Source organism: Prionailurus viverrinus, chromosome C2 (assembly GCF_022837055.1).
Source record: "Prionailurus viverrinus isolate Anna chromosome C2, UM_Priviv_1.0, whole genome shotgun sequence".
Lineage (NCBI taxonomy): Eukaryota > Metazoa > Chordata > Mammalia > Carnivora > Felidae > Prionailurus > Prionailurus viverrinus.
In genome coordinates, this window is record NC_062569.1 from 26,437,476 (window position 1) to 26,453,817 (window position 16,342).

Genomic DNA, 16,342 nt, shown 5'->3' on the forward strand with positions numbered 1-16,342 from the left:
CTAGACACAAGGGTCCGGGGTTCTAGGAGAACACGGGTGACTGAGTTGGTTAAGCTTCTGACTCTTGATTTTGGCTCAGGTCATGATCTCATGGTCGTGAGATGGAGCCCCGCTTAGGATTTTCTCTCCCCCTCGTCCTCTGCCCCTCCTCCCTCTCTAAAAAATACTTAAATTAAATTAAAAGAGTCCTGGGCTCTAAGTCTGGAACTTCCATTGACCACTGGTGGGATATTGGCAAGCCATCCAGTGTCTCTGGGTCTCCAGTTTTCATCACTGTACCTGCCCCCCATGTTAATCTGTACCAGAGAGAAATTTGTACTAAAGCCCATGCATGCCCAAGTGTGAAGGACTCTCATCCACACCCATAGTTTCTGGGGCCAGAGTGAGGTGAAATTGAAATGAGATTTAATTTTTCCCTCTACTTGATCCACACTTAGACCAAACACTGCCCTGGGACATTTGGCTCTGAGAACTCGGTCGAGTCAAATGCAGTAACCGCCATTTGTAGAATATGTTACAGTTGATGAGCTGCTTTCACACCCATCAAATCGTTTGACACATGGCCTCTGGGGGCCTCAGTTCCTTCTCCTGTAGAAGCTTAAACCTAGCTGGTGTTTATTGAGCTTGAACTCTTACATACACCAGGCATTGTTCTGAGCACTTACATCTATTAACTCACTTTTTTTTTAATTTAAACTTCACAAACAACCTCATAAGGTAGGTACTGTTATTATTATCGTTACCTCCATCTGACAAATAAGGAAAGAAGGCTGGATAATTCATCCAAGTAAGAGAGCCAGGACTGAACCAGGCAGGTGTCTGTGAACCTAGAGATTAGAATGCTGTGGCCTAGTGGCTAAAAAACTTCTAAGTGTGGGATCAGATCTTCTGAATCCTTTCTTCTGAAAAATGGGCACGTTTACTTACAGGGCCCATCAGCTTGCCTTGTTAACACAATGCTGGTAGAGCTCAGCAGCAGCTATTCTTACCGAGAGGCTGGAAATGTGTTTGCATGGAAAAGAAAGGGATGCCTGGTAACCCCAACCTCTCTTGGCGCTTCCTCCCCAGACAAGTGCAGACCAGCCCCAGAGTGCACGGCGAGCGTGCCGGGACCCCTGGCAGTAGACATGGACGTGGCATTCGTGGTGGACAGCTCCTATGGCGTTGGGGCTGACGTGTACCGTGCCGCCCTGAGTCTAGTGGACGCCATGCTTGGCGATCTGGAGGTGGCCGCACAGCCGAGCACGTCCCCCCATGGGTCGCGCGTGGCCCTGGTGACGCACACAACTCCAGGCTTCTGGCCAGGTGCGGGGCAACCCCCTGTGCTGGAGGGCTTCCATCTCACCTCCTACGGCCACCGGCTGCAGATGCAGAGGCACCTCCGCGAGGCCGCCAGTGGCCCTCTACGGGGAGCTCCCGCCCTGGGCCACGCCCTGGAATGGACTCTGGAGAAGGTGCTCCTGGCAGCCCCTCTGCCCAGGCGGGTGCAGGTCCTCTTCCCCATCGTGGCCAGCGAGACCAGCGCCTGGGACCGGGAGAAGCTAAGGACTCTGTCCCTGGAGGCCAAGTGCAAGGGCATCACTGTGTTTGTGCTGGCCTTGGGCCCCGGTGTAGGGGCCCACGAGCTGGCGGAGCTGACTGACGTGGCCAGCCTCCCCTCTGAGCAGCACCTGCTGCGCCTGGAGGGCGTCTCAGGCCCAGAAGTAGCCTATGCCCAGGGGTTCACCCGGGCCTTCCTGAAGCTCCTAAAAAGTAAGCACTGGGGACGCTCTGGGTGGGGTGGGGAGAGGAACTTACCAGAGCCTGGCATCTGGGAGATCAGGCACCCATTGCGCCCTTCACCTTGCTGAGGCGTGCCTCAAAACCCTGAGCTATCATTGCCCTGACACCGTGCCAAGCCTGGTGCTGGCTTGGTGGCTCACTTGGTGGCCAAGAGGCCTCAGGTTTCTGCTTAACCTTTTCATTTTCTCATTTACCCAAATGAGGATCACAGTCTCTTCCTTATTTGTGAAGCCTACATTCAAATATGGGTGCTTTGAAAGCCCAGTGTTGTACAAATTTTAAGGCATAGTTATTGTTATTCTGTATCCAGGAATAGAGTCTGGAATCCAGTGGCATATAACAGTGCTTCTTGAATTTTAATGTGCACATCTATCTCCCAGGGATCATGTTAAAATGTAGATTCTGACTCAGTCGGTCTCGGTTGAGGCCTGACATTCTGCATTTTTAATAAGCTCACAGCGATGCTAGTGATGCCGGTCCATGGACCACACCTTGGATAATAAGAGCGAAGGACATTTATTTTCAGAGGTCTCCAGAGACTTTCCAGGAACTGGGGACACAGGACGGATGTCTCGGGTCTCCCACCTCAGGCTGGGTGGATGAAGCCAGCAGGGAAGATGAAGGGGCACTGTGCCAGTGGGTCCTGGCCCAGATTCTTCCCTGCCTCCTGTCCTAGTATCCCTACCTCCAGTCAGAACTAGTTGAACCAAATTCATAGACAGCCGGTTCCTGTGTCCCTAGCACGATAATGCAGAGTGTTAGGGTTGGGTGTGGGTATTATCACGATCACCTTTCCAGGAGCTTCTGTTGGGCTTTGTCTACCAACATGCAGTCTAAGACAACTCATGTGCAGGGTGCCTCCTTGTGACACATCAGGCCTTCTTGCTCTCCTTATAGGGCGACATTCGCTTCTGCATTTATAAGGGGGTATGACATCCCATTGGGGCCTTGAGGGATGCCTGCCCCTTCATCACTGAAGGAATAAAGGGAAGCTAATGGACATCTTAGAAGTACTGACAGCATTTGTGCCTCTTGGATTCTAGAAGTACAAAGATCAGTGAATTGGTGCTAGTTCTGGCTTTACCACAAGTGAGCTGTGTGACCCTAGAAAGTCATCAAAACACTCTGAATTTCAGATTCCTTATCTTCGTAGGAGGTACAGGAGAGAATTATAATAGACGGCTGGTGGCTTAGTGACTCTGAGGGAGAAGCAGGCGGAGGGAATCACTTTTCTAGTCTGTTCCAATTTCATTTTGTTTTTGTATGTTTTATTTTGTTAGGTTTAATTTTATGTTTTGGTATATTCTTTTATGTTCGATTTTATTTTATATTATTTATGGGATAGAATGAATTTTATGGGTTTTTTTTGTTTTTCTTTGCTTGTATTTGAGTATTTATTTTATGCTTTATTTGAATTTATTTTATATATATAGTTTTTTTCATTTTGTGTCAGGGACTTTTGGGATTTTGTTTTGTTTGATTTTATTTTTATTTTTGATGCTTTTTATTTTGTTTTAGTGCATATTTGATTTTATTTTGTCTTTAAAATTTTATGTCTTAATGGACAACATTTTGTTTTTATGCTTTATTTTACTATATGCTTCTGTTATTTTTAAAAAAAATTTTTTTAAGCGTTTATTTATTTTTGAGAGAGACTGAGACAGAATGCGAGTGGGTTAGGGACAGAGAGAGAGGGAGACACAGAATCCGAAGCCGGCTCCAGGCTCCGAGCTGTCAGCACAGAGCCAGACACGGGGCTCGAACTCACGAGCTGTGAGATCATGACCTGAGCCGAAGTCGAACGTGCCACCCAGGCGCCCCAATGCTTCTGTTATTTTTAAGTTTTATGTTATTTTATGCTTGATTTGACTTGACTTAATTTTTTATTTTCTTTGTAGGTGGAGCAAACCAGTACCCATCTCCAGAGCTCATTAGAAAATGCGGGGGCCCGAACCGAGGGGACACTCTGCTGCAGTCATTTAGGTCTCCCAGCAGGTAGGCTGAAGGCAGAGCTGAGGTTGTGTCACATCTCTGTCCCTTGCAGGAGACTCTGTCCCTAAAGAAAGGTCACAGGCAATGCCAGTCCTTGACCTGACCCAAACCACAGGGGCAAGGATGCTCCTGTGTTTGACAACTCCGAAATGGTTTGGGTTTTCTTATTTTTTAATGTTAAGAGTAATATAGGGACAATATAAAAAATGTAAAGGGCCCATCAGTATATAAAAGCAAAAAATAACACAGTCTCCTTTCTACTACACCCTGCCAGCCCCTCATACCATGTCTCAGAGGCAAAATTAATAATGCTAAACATATTATTTTGATATTTGTCCAAACCTGAGACCATAGCTAATTGGATACCGAAGACATCAGGAAATGCTCAAAACCTACAGTTTATTGAGCCTGCCAGTGTCAACTGGGAACTGAACCTTCCAGTTCCTGCGGTTCAGTTTTGCAGTTTGAGATGGATTGTCTCTGTGTAGGTTGCCCAAGGGCCAGGTTGGCATATCTGGCTTTGCTGACGATTTGGAAGCACTTGAAATGACAGACTTTTTCCGAGAGAATAGAAAAGCCACAGTGAAATCTATAACTCAGCAAGAAGCACTAGAAAATTATAAGAATGTATATGATGCTGAAGGAAATGAACAAGAAATGCCTGCAAAACAGAAACGAACCGGGATAAAAAGAAATTCAGGTACTGCCTATGGTAACAACCAAACTACTCCTTGTTCCTTCGGTTGTTTTTATTTTTAATTCCTGTGCCCTGTGTTCACATGCAAATTTTGGCTTTTAATACACTTTTTCCTTTCAAATGTGCAAATTCAGTAGGGGGGTCAGCCCTACTTAGGTTAAATGAAAGATAATGGTCTAGAAGTTTTGAATGTGCCCAGATGGTTTACCATCTGGGGCTACTAGCTAGGTGGCCATGGGAAAATTATTTCATCCTTCTGTGGCTCAGTTTTCTGATCTGTAAAATGGGGATTATGTGAATCTTTACTTCATAGGATTATTTGAAGAATGAAACTTGATAATGCATGTGTTTGTCACAGAGAGGGATACAAGTTAGCTATTAAGATATCAATGGTATGTCCTACCTCTTGGATTCTAACGCAAACACATGTCCAAAGGGAAATAACAAAACCAGACAGATCTAGGAACTGGGACTCCTGGCATAGACAGCAACGTTTCACCTCCTTAGGCTGAACATTAAGCATAGAAGAACTTACCTTGTCAGTTATTATATTTTCAGTATATAATATCCTCAGGTAATCTTACTAAAGCAATGATTTTAAGTCTTGGCTGTACACCAGAACCACCTTAGAATCCAAACACTGTCAATGCCTAGACCTCAGCCCAGACCAATGCAGTCACGGGCTCTGGGTGTGGAACTTACCCAGCGAGTCCATTGAGCAAACAAGTGTGACAACTGTTCTAAGGCTCCGTATCCCTCACGTTCAAAGTGAAAGAGATGGAGGAGAGCTTACTGGTTATTGAATCCGATCCCATTCGCAGCCAAACACTGAGGCCGGAAGTCCCCTCAAATTTCCCACCCCTCTGTAACGTGGCTCTGGTCAGTTCCTCTCCTGATGCATTCCAAGGGCACCCTAAACCTTCACCACCTCCCCAAGCTCCTTCCGCCACATCCCTTCCTCTAACAGATGCCCTTATTTTATTTTTATGATTTTTTTTGCTTTGAAAAGAAATAAAGGTGGCCAGGTACAACTTCCTGTGACATCCCATATGCCTGGCCGCACACCTTCTCCTCCAGCCGTCCACTCAGAGAAGAGAGCAAGCCCTTGTCTTCAAGCATGTTCCAAACCGTCGAGAAAGACCAAAGGGCTCTTTCAAGCCCCACTGACTTGGGTTCGTTGGGGACTGTTAACCACTAGCCTCCTCTTCAAACCTCATCCTCTCTTAGCTTCAGATATAGCATTCTTATCTTGGTCTTCCACTCCCGACTGGTCTATCCTGTGGGCTCCTCCCCCCGGGTCCATCCTCACAGCGGGGGTCTAGGTTTTATGGAACCTGATGTTTACACAACACCTACATTTAAGCCTCTCTTTAAGAAAACAAAATTATAACAATTCAGTACAAAGAATATTTCTTTAGAAGAGGATTATGCAGGTGAAGGGCCCAGAAGCTTAGGCTTAGTTAATTTCATGGTGAACCCGCAATACTCTCCCCCAGAGGCTGCGGTCAGCCCCCTGAGCACTCTGGGCACATGCCCTGGGGCGAGCTTTCCTGCCATGACTTCGGCTCTCCCCTGTGTGCTCCAAATCCGTATCTTCTACCTTCACTCTCTTGAGCTGCAGACCAGTGTATTCACCTACCCTCCACATTGCACCACGGCATATGCCCTCAGTCATCTCAAACAAATTCAGTTAAATGAGCTGGATTTGTCTTTCCCATTCATTCCTTCTCCTCCTCTGTTCCTTTACTGGAATGCACCACCATCAGCCCAGGAATGGAAAGTCAAAACCCAAACATCACGCTTCTCATTCTCTCCTCGCCTCCCACCTCCAGCTGGTGACCAGATCTTGGTGTGACTTCCTCCTTGGCATCTCCGAGGTCCATCTCTCTTTCCTGCATCTTCCTCCCCACAGCTTGGCTTTCACTTCAAGTGTAACTGTGGAGTTCTCCATCTGGTCTCATTTCTTCCAATTTGGCTTGCTTCCACTTGCAGTTTGAGCACCAAGTTCATTTTCTGATGTTCCTGCACATGTGGCCATGCCGTTTCTTTTCTTCTGCATTTCCCCATCATTTAGCAAACAATGTTTCCGTGCCGGGGTAAGGGACACATGCCTCTGTGATCACACCCCTGCTGTGGTCCTCCGGGGCCTCATTGGCTGCCACTCCCCTGCAGATGCCTTTTGCACTATTTGCCCCTGATGCCCTGTTATTTATCCTGACCCACCATGGAGGTGCTCACTCTCACCTGCCCTTCTCTACAGTGTCCACCTATACCACATCTACTCACCTTTGGCTACGCAGTTCAAGTTTCACCTCTACTTAGAGTCTATTCTGGCCCAGGGAGATATTAAATTTTCATAGCCTCCTTTGTGTCCCTGCATCTTCAGGTAAATTCTGCCACAGCACTGGCAACCATCTATTGCACCTACTTGTGAAGAATTAAATGAGTATCCTCTCTTTTCACAGAACAAGGCTGCTCTTGGTATATTTTCAATTTCAGTGTATTCTCCAAAGCACACAGGTCTATTTTTTTGTGTGTTTTTTTTCCCCCTGCAGATAGGACTACATGATAAGACATATATACTAGGAGACAGACCCATACCTGTCCAACAAACTTCTTTCTCTCCCCCTTTTTTCCCCTTCATTCTTGGATTTTATGGACCTGTTTGAGTAATGCTGTTGTTGGATCTTTCTAATAAGACAAAAGTTAATACTCATGGTGAAAATAATGTAAATGTAAAATTGGGGGGCTAGCACTAATTGCTTGGGTAACACTCATTGCCCCCCATGCCATATCCTACTGATAGAATGAAGACTCTGAGTGTTAGGTTACAAAGAATACCTCAGAGACAAAGCATCAAAGATTTACTCACTTCTAGGTGCACCGAACAACCACTAGCCATATTGGCTATCTAAATTTAAATAATTTGGGGGCGCCTGGGTGGCTCAGTTGCTTAAGCAGCCAACTTCAGCTCAGGTCATGATCTCACAGCTCAAAGGCTCATGAGTTCGAGCCCCATGTTGGGCTCTGTGCTGACAGCTCAGAGCCTGGAGCCTGCTTCAGATTCTGTGTCTCTCTCTTTCTCTGCCCCTCCCCTGCTAGCGCTCTGCCTCTGTCTCCAAAATAAATTAACATTAAAAACAATAAATTAAATAATTTGAAATTAAATAAAACCAAAAAATCACTTTCTTACTTGCAATAGCTACACTTCAAATACTCAGTAGACACTGGGTATTTATGTGCAAAGATAGAACGTTTCCCTCATTGAAGGAAGTTCTGGATGGTGCTGCTCTAGAAGTATAATCTAGAAGAAGCAGCCTCTGTTTGTCTCCCAGACTAAAGGCAAGGGTAGGGCTTTAAAGGCAAAAGCCACAGTGTCACTAAGAGAAGTGAATTATCTGTTTATTTTTTTTCTTCCAAGTTTTTATTTAAATTCCAATTAACATACAGTGTAATATTAGTTTCAGGTGTAGAATTTAGTGACTCAACACTAAGGTAGAATACCCGGTATTCATCACAAGTGTCCTTAATACCCATCACCCATTTAACCCCCTCACCCACCTCCCCTCCAGCAACCCTCAGTGTGTTCTCTGTAGTTAAAAATCTGTTTCTTGGTTTTCCTCTCTTTTTCTTCCTTTTTATGTTTGTTTGTTAAATTCCATATGAGTGAAATCATATGGTATGTCTTTCTCTGACTTATTTCACTTGGCATCATACTCTCTAACTCCATCCATGTTATTGCAAATGGCAAGATTTCATTCTTTTTGATAGCTGAATTATATTCCATTATATATATATATGAATTATATTCCATTATATATATGTATATTGTGTATATACACTCTCTCTATATACACACTATACATATATACACATATATTTTGTGTATATATGTGTGTGTATATATGTGTGTGTATATATGTGTGTATATATATGTGTATATATATGTGTATATATGTATAGTGTGTATATATATATGTGTATGTATATATGTGTATATATATGTGTGTGTGTATACACACACACACACACACATACACACACACACACACCCCACATCTTTATCCATTCATCAGTCAATGAACATTTGGGTTTTCCATAATTGGGCTACTGTTGATAATGCTGCTGTAAACATTAGGATACATGTACCCCTTCAAATCTGTATTTTGTAGCCTTTGGGTAAATAGTAGTTCAGTTACTGGATCGTAAGGTAGTTCTATTTTTAACTTTTGAGGAACCTCTGTACTGTTTTTCAGAGTGGCTGCACCAGTTTGCAAGCCCACCAACAGTACAACAGGGTTCCCGTTTCTCAGTAGAAATTGGCAGATATTGGCAGAAAAGCCAATATCTGTTGCTTCCTGTGTTGTTGATTTTAGCCATTCTGACAGGTGTGAGGTGATATCACATTGTAGTTTTTTAAAGTTTGTTTGCTTGTTTGTTTGTTTATTTATTTATTTTGAGGGGGGGGAGGGGCAGAGAGAGAGGAAAGAGAGAGAATCCCAAGCAGGCTCTGCACTGTGGGGTTTGAACTTGGCCAGCTGTGAGATCACGACCTGAGCTGAAATCAAGAGTCGGATACTTAACTGAATGAGCCACCCAGTTGTCCCTCATTGTAGTTTTTTTAAAGTTTATTTTATTTATTTTGAGAGAGCACACCTGTATGCTGAATGGGGGAGGGCCAGAGAGAGAGGGAGAGAGAGAGTCACAGGCAGGCTCTGTGCTGTCAACATGGAGCCCAACGTGGGGTTTGATCTCATGAACTGTGCGATCATGACTTGAGCTGAAATTAAGAGCCAGATGCTTAACTGAGTAAGCCACCCAGGCTTCCCTCTCATTGTAGTTTTGATTTACATTTCCCTGATGATGAGTGGTGTTGAGCATCTTTTCATGTGTTTTTCATCTGTATGTCTTCTTTAGAAAAATGTCTGTTCATGTCTTTTGCCCAGTTTTTAACTTGGATTGTCTTTTGGGTATTGAGTTTAAAAGTTCTTTGCATAGTTTGGATATTAACACTTTGTCAGATATGTCATTTGCAAGTATCTTCTCCCATTCCATAGGTTGCCTTTTATTTTGTTGATTGTTTCCTTCACTGTGAAGAAGTTTTTTATTTTGATGAAGTCCCAGTAGTTTGTTTTTGCTTTATGAATGATTGGTTTAAACAAGTCCTTGGCTTGTTAAATTAGAGGGCACCAGCTGATTGCTGAGCCGCAAGTCTGTTTATTGAATCTACAGAGTATAGCCAAAAGTTCGCCACTGGAGTGTTTTCCTGTTGACTCCAACAAGTTTTGGAGAAGCATTTGCTTCTCGTGGACAATTTCCATGATCAAATCTTTACCCTACTAAGAGTATATTTCTTTCCCTTGGGTCCAGCACATCTGATCACTCCTTCAAGAAAACTAGTCTGTGCTGATTATGCCAATGGGAGGTGTCTTCCAAGGAACAGACAATGAATTTTAGCCCCTTGCTTTCTGAAGACATTATCTTCTTTATTTGGTGGTACTTGGAAGACCCAGGGGAAACCATCTGGAGCATGGTTTATTCTATACTGTATGGTCGAACTCAGACAGGAATATTTTTCTGTGACTTCAAGTGTACCCAAGGAAATTGGTTCTCTCTGGAAGGCACAAGTTACATACGTGGGGAAATTAGCGTCTGATTTAAAATTCAGGGCATCTCAAATCTTGCTCTGTTGTAACTTGTTGATCTCAAAACTATTTTATTCTCCAGAAACATCATGTTTTTCTTAGAAGAGATATTTTAACTTCTTGGGCAAATGTCAGGGTATACTATATAATAAATAAGCTGCCTTTTTGCTAGGCCATTAGATGGCTGGAGGTTTGGGATTAGGCAAGGGATTGATACGGTTTGAAAAAGAGGGAGAGGGGCGCCTGGGTGGCTCAGTCGGTTAAGCGGCCGACTTCGGCTCAGGTCACAATCTCGCGGTTCGTGAGTTCGAGCCCCACGTCGGGCTCTGTGCTGACTGCTCAGAGCCTGGAGCCTGTTTCGGATTCTGTGTCTCCCTCTCTCTCTGCCCCTCCCCTGTTCATGCTCTGTCTCTGTCTCAAAAATAAATAAACATTAAAAAAAAAAAAAGAAAAAGAGGGAGATGAGTATTATAAGCAACTGAGGAGTTTCTTGGTATCAGAAAGCTTTATTCATTCATTTGTTCACTCATTTCTACATTGTCTAGCATACATTCCATATGCCAGGTACTGATCAAAATGATAGTTACAACTGTATTGCACTTTTCATGCACTTATAAAAACATTGGGATGTGGGTTTTTTTTAATTGCTTTTACGGTTGAAGAAATTGAGGCTCAGAGAGGATAAGCTCAGGCTCACACAGCCAGTTGGGGGTGAGATTAGGATTCATTCCCAGTCTGTGTCTCCAAACCATCGTTCCTTTGCTGTCAGGCTCACACAGGAAGTTCAGCTCTCTCTGCATTCGTTTTGCTGCAGGCCCTTGTTCCCTCGATCCAATGGAAGGCGAGTGCCAGAATTACACCTTGAGATGGTACTATGACAAGGAGAAGCAGGCCTGCCAACAGTTCTGGTATGGCAGTTGCGGGGGCAACGCGAACCGGTTCCAAACTAAGGCAGAGTGTGAGGCCTGGTGTGTCCCAACACCCCTGTAGGGCCTTGCAGCTGCTTCTGTTTTCAGAGCTGACGAAAATGAGATTACCTTTCCTGAGACAGTACCACACGGCTCATAAATTATGTAGCTCACTCTACAATCTCATTGGTCGGGTTCCTAACCCCTGAATTTTTCCTACGAGCGAGGACGTGGGCCAGATGATTTGTCACTTGAGAAGGACTGCATTCTAGTGGTTAAAAAGACTAACCGAAAGGTTCCTGCAAGTATGTCAAGGACTTAGAACTGAATGAAAAAGAAACTTGAATTTTACCTACAACATTACTTAAAAGAAAAATTTTTTTTTTGGCTCTGTGGCAAAAGAAAACTCAATGGAAGCAGTGAATAAAGCCTAATTTGGAAGTGAGTTGCAACTTGAATTCTTGTTTGTCACTAAGAGAACATGGAAGTGTTAGTCAAAGTGGGGGTCTGGGAATTTTTAATGTGATATTTAATCCATGCTACTCAGTGTAAAAATAAAGGTATTTTGACTAAGTCACTTGGTGTGAAACTGTGTGTGATACCTGCTCACTGCAACCTGTGTTATATTTTGTGACATAGCAGATGATGGTGAGAAAGCAGTGAGTTTGCCGTGGGACTGAGTCTTTGTCATCTGTTACAACTCTTGTGCTTTGAAACTTGGTGACTCAACAATTAAAGGTGATGTTTTCAATGCAAATATGAAATGAAGGGTCTAGGTTCACCCTGGATGAGAAGTTTTTCCATATAGATAGTGAAGAAATTATGATTTTGGGAGCTCTTCCTCTGGCTTCATGGCTCTATCCCCCAGGCCTCTAACTTGGGCCCAGCTTCAGGGCAGAAATGGGCACTACATGGAATTCTAGAGTTGCTAGATATTGAGGGTGCCTGATGTGGGGCCTTGGGAGGGTCATGTACGAATCCGTTTGGGCTGCCATAGCAGAATACCACAGACTGCGTGGCTTAAACATCAGAAACTTCCTTCTCATAGTTCTCGAAGTCCAAACTAGACTGGAAGTCTAAGACCAAAGTGTGGATGGTTTGAAAAAAGAAGAGGGCTCCTGGGTTTGAGAAAGCTGCCCTCTCACTCTGCCCTCAAATGGCCTTTCCTCTGTGGGGAGAGAGTGAAGGAGGGAGGAAGGGAGGGAGTGAGGGAATGAGGATGGGGGCGGGGAGAGAGGGAGAAGGAGAGAAAGGGAGGGAGAGTTCTCTCGTGTCTCTTCTGACAAGGACACTAATTCCATAGAATTAGAACTCTATCCTTATGACCTCATTTAACCTTAATTACCTCCTAAAGGCTGTATCTCCAAATGCAGTCACATTGGGGCTTCAGTATATGAATTTTGAGGTGACATAAACATTCAGTCTATAAAGGATCACAAGCAGCTCGTGGGTGCCCCCACAGACCCAGAGGGGAGTTTGCTCTCTGGCAAGTTTCTGGTTCAACAGAATCCTATTTGTTCCTCCTCTCAGCCCAGTGACAAAGGAGATGGGATAGGAACCAGGTTGATATAAAATAATCACAGAAACATTAACGTTTTGATTCCATTTCTATGGCAATTATTTTTATCTGATCACAAAATGATAACTATGTGTTCATGGCAGCAAGTTTGTCAAACACAGAAAAGCACATGAAAGAAATAAATATCACTTATAATCTTTTCTCCAAAAGGTAATCATTTGTTATAATCCAGAAATGCCTAGAATACTATCTTTTTCCCCTTCCTTAGCACACTACCTTGTACCTGATTTTGCTAACGCATTTTCATGATTAGAATGAAACGGAAATGTTCCATCTTGTTTGAAAGAGCTGCTCGTTGTGCAGGTGTGTGTATGCGTTTCTCTCTTTTAGGCATAACCTCAGCTGCCTGGGCATAAAGGGGTTGAGCATATCTATCCTGAGGATGGTATGTGATTTGAGCTGTGATCTGTTTTCCACTTCTTATCCCCACCCTGCCCTTCCAGTGTCTAGAAATTGAGAACCCAAAGGCAAAGATTCAATATAAGAGGAATGTTGGGAGGAGTTGTTCAGGTGTTGGCTGTTGCCATCCTTGGAACGCTTAGAAGGTCCGCCTGTAGTTCTCCTTGCATTTAGTAGATGGTGGTATAACTCTTCCTCAGAGCTCCTCTGACCCAAGCAGAAAGTGTACTTGGAAAGCTTTCAGGGAAGAGAGGGCAATAAACCACAAGAGACTCTTAATGATAGAGAACAAACTAAGGGTTGATGGAGGGATGTGGGTGGAAGATGGGCTGGATGGCTGATGGGTATTAAGGAGGGCAACTGTTGTGATGAACACTGGATATTGTGTGTAAGTGATGAATCGCTGAATTCTTCTGAAACCAATAATGCACTATATGTTAACTAAAATGTAAATTTTAAAAATGTTAAAAAAAAAAAGAAAAGAAAAGAAAAAAGAAAAGCCATGAGTTAGACAATCTGACCAAGGATTGGAAACAATATCTATTGTTCTAGATAGTATTCAATTTATAAGACACTTTCTAACATTATTTCATGTACTTACCTACTCCTACCACTAAATCTTGGATGTTGGCATTGTTCTTTCTAATTTTTCCCCTTGTTCTTCCCATTCTCAGAAAGGTGAAGCTTCTTGACCCAGGAACCTAACAGAAACTGGCTTGGAATTCTTTTTGATCCCCAGAACAGTGCTCCTTCACCTCTACTCCATTGTTCCAAAACATTGGCTGCCACCGAAGGTCAGAGAATTCTGAAGGTCAGAGCCCAAAGTGGGTCGGGTAGGAGGATAGACTGAGACAGAAGAGAGAAATTTCCTGCTTGACGTAAAGGAGCTGGACTTTGCTGTCTACCTCAGATGCTCCCCTCCCAGCCCTGGGGGTTCTGGTCTGGCCCAAGTCTGGAAGAGGAAACAGCAGGGATGGACTGAAAGAAAAGCTGACCTGTGAGGCAAGGAATCTTAAGGACAGCCCTGGCCAACCCCACAGGGAGCTTTGGAGCTAAAAGTCTGGCCAAAGTTGCCTCAGGTGTGTGGAATTAGTTGGGACCAATGGCTGCCTCCACTAGCCGTTGAAAGTGGGATGCCCCAGGAAGGGCACACTCGTGGGTGAGGCAGCTCTGAAGGGGCCCACCTGAGAGCTGTCTGCCAACCGTGCTCCTGGAAGCTGGGGCAACATCCCTCTGTTGAGGGGACCTCTGGGGGATGCATCTGCATCACAGTGCTGTTACAGGGAATGTCCTTCTGCATTGTTTCCAATTTTCCAAAGCTTCCTGAATCCGATAGGACACACTCAGAAGCATTAGTGTAGCATCCGAGGCCTCAGAGATCGGGTCTTCGCATCCAGTCTCTGGCCTCACCGACGGTGACAGTTGTTCTGTCCCTTCAAGTTTTCACTTGAACAATACTAAATAGAACATGTATAGTTTTCTGGAAATTCGACATCCTATTTATCCATGCTGCTGCCTTTGGTGATACTTCTGTGGGGAGTGCCCTTTTAATTCTTTTGTTTGTAAAGTATTTCATAGGCATCTACCAGATCCATTACCTGTATCAAAATCCAGCTCAGGTCTCATTGCCTCTCTGAAAACTCCTCTGATTATCCCTTTTAAAGAAAGAATTAGTCATTACCTGCCATAGGCTGACTTGGGCACACTTCTGTTTTTGCCTTTTTTCCACTATGTTTACATCATTTACCTATCAGTCTCCTTAGACTGTGAGTTTTTTCACCTTAGAACCGACTGCCCTGCACAGGGCCCAACTGATTTTCTTTCAGTCCTGATTTTGTAACTCTCTATCTGTTTTTAGAGACTGTTAGAAAGGAACCCCCACCTCCAACAATGCTTGACTCATGCCATACCTCTCACTGTAGAAACTTTCTCTGCTTTGTAGATGTTCTGCACTTGTTCCAGATGTCAGGACATCAGTGCCCCATCAGCCAAGTGGAAAAAGTTTTGTGTGTTTTTAATTTCCTCTTTGGATCAGTTATCATATCATCACTATAAACTGTTTTGGGGATATTGGTTTTTCTGATGAAGGAATTAAGATTAGAAAGGCCAAGTGAAATCAAATCTCATGTAATGAATCATTTGGTAGCCTAAAGTTAGAATAATTTTTGTTATTAAATTTTATTAAACTTTGTTAAATTTTTGCCATCTTGAGATCTTGTGTTGGATTATTCCTTTGGTTTTTGAATAGTCCCAGAGGTAAGTTTTCAATGTAGCTGGGGATTCATAGTTGGGACGGTGGTGTTATGGGAAATACCAAGACTGGGCACCAGAATTCAGCATCTGATTCCCTCTGTGATTTCCCTGGTGACGTACACAACTGACTCCATTTTTTCTGGACCTTGGTCTTTTCTGGCTGAGGAGACAGGGATGAGAAGAACATCTCTTGTCTCCTGTAGTCTGTCTAAATTTTGCACACAAACTAATCCATTCCTTCGTTGGCTCTTCTCTTACCTTAGGCACCTAAAAGAAGCAAGCCCAGCTGAGGACAAAAGAACCACCCAGTGGAGTCCAACACAAATTGTTGCCCCGCAGTATAATGAGCTGAATAAATGATTGTTGTTTTAGAACACTAAGTTTTGGGGTGATATAATTTGAAGAAAGTTGGGCTGAGCTGGCTCATGTATCTGCAGCCAGCCACCAGTCTGTTGATCAGTTAGCTGGCTTAGGGTATCTTCCTAATGAGAAAACAATTATATATTTGTATGCATCTAGTAATAAAGCCTTAAAATATATAAAACACCAATGCAGTTAAGTTAAAGGAAGCTTTAGAAGCAGAAGAATGGGAAAGGAAGAAGTAATATAATCTCTGTTTGTAGATGATATGGATATGTTTCTGGAAAAATAAAAAGATCTAAGAGAACAGCAGTGTTACAGATAGAGACTGCTCTATCAGCCTGGATCTTGCAGTGATCAGGAACAACTTACCATGAAGGACACAAAATACAGCTGAGAAGGAACCTTTTTTGCTGTAAACCACTGAGATTTAGGGGATGTTACTGCAGCATTACCGAGCCTATTCCCAGGGATATGGATAGAGAGCAATGGGGACTCACAAACATGGTTCTAGGGAGTGAAAATTAGAAAGAATTCTGGCATTTTCTATTAAAATTAAAAATACAAATACCCTGGACCAGCAACTTCAGTCTTAGGTGTATCCCCTGGAAAATCATGTGCATGATCACCGGGATACATACACGTTAATGTGCAATGTTCACAGCACCAAGTTCAGACCCCCAAGTCATGAACAACCCATATGTCCATTAAAAAAGACATGGGTGAA

At 43.6% G+C, this 16,342-nt stretch overlaps 1 protein-coding gene across 1 annotated transcript in view; it reads left to right on the top strand.

Annotated features, from left to right (window-relative positions):
- Window positions 1–11,546, top strand: part of LOC125175170 (collagen alpha-4(VI) chain-like) — a 103,571-nt gene extending 92,025 nt beyond the window's left edge. The window contains exons 33-36 of the mRNA XM_047875508.1: window positions 1,069–1,752; window positions 3,681–3,777; window positions 4,263–4,474; window positions 10,931–11,546. Of these exons, the coding sequence (XP_047731464.1) occupies window positions 1,069–1,752; window positions 3,681–3,777; window positions 4,263–4,474; window positions 10,931–11,106 (1,169 nt within the window). The 3' untranslated portion in view covers window positions 11,107–11,546. The remainder of the gene's footprint in view (window positions 1–1,068; window positions 1,753–3,680; window positions 3,778–4,262; window positions 4,475–10,930) is intronic.
- The last annotated feature ends 4,796 nt before the right edge of the window (window positions 11,547–16,342 follow it).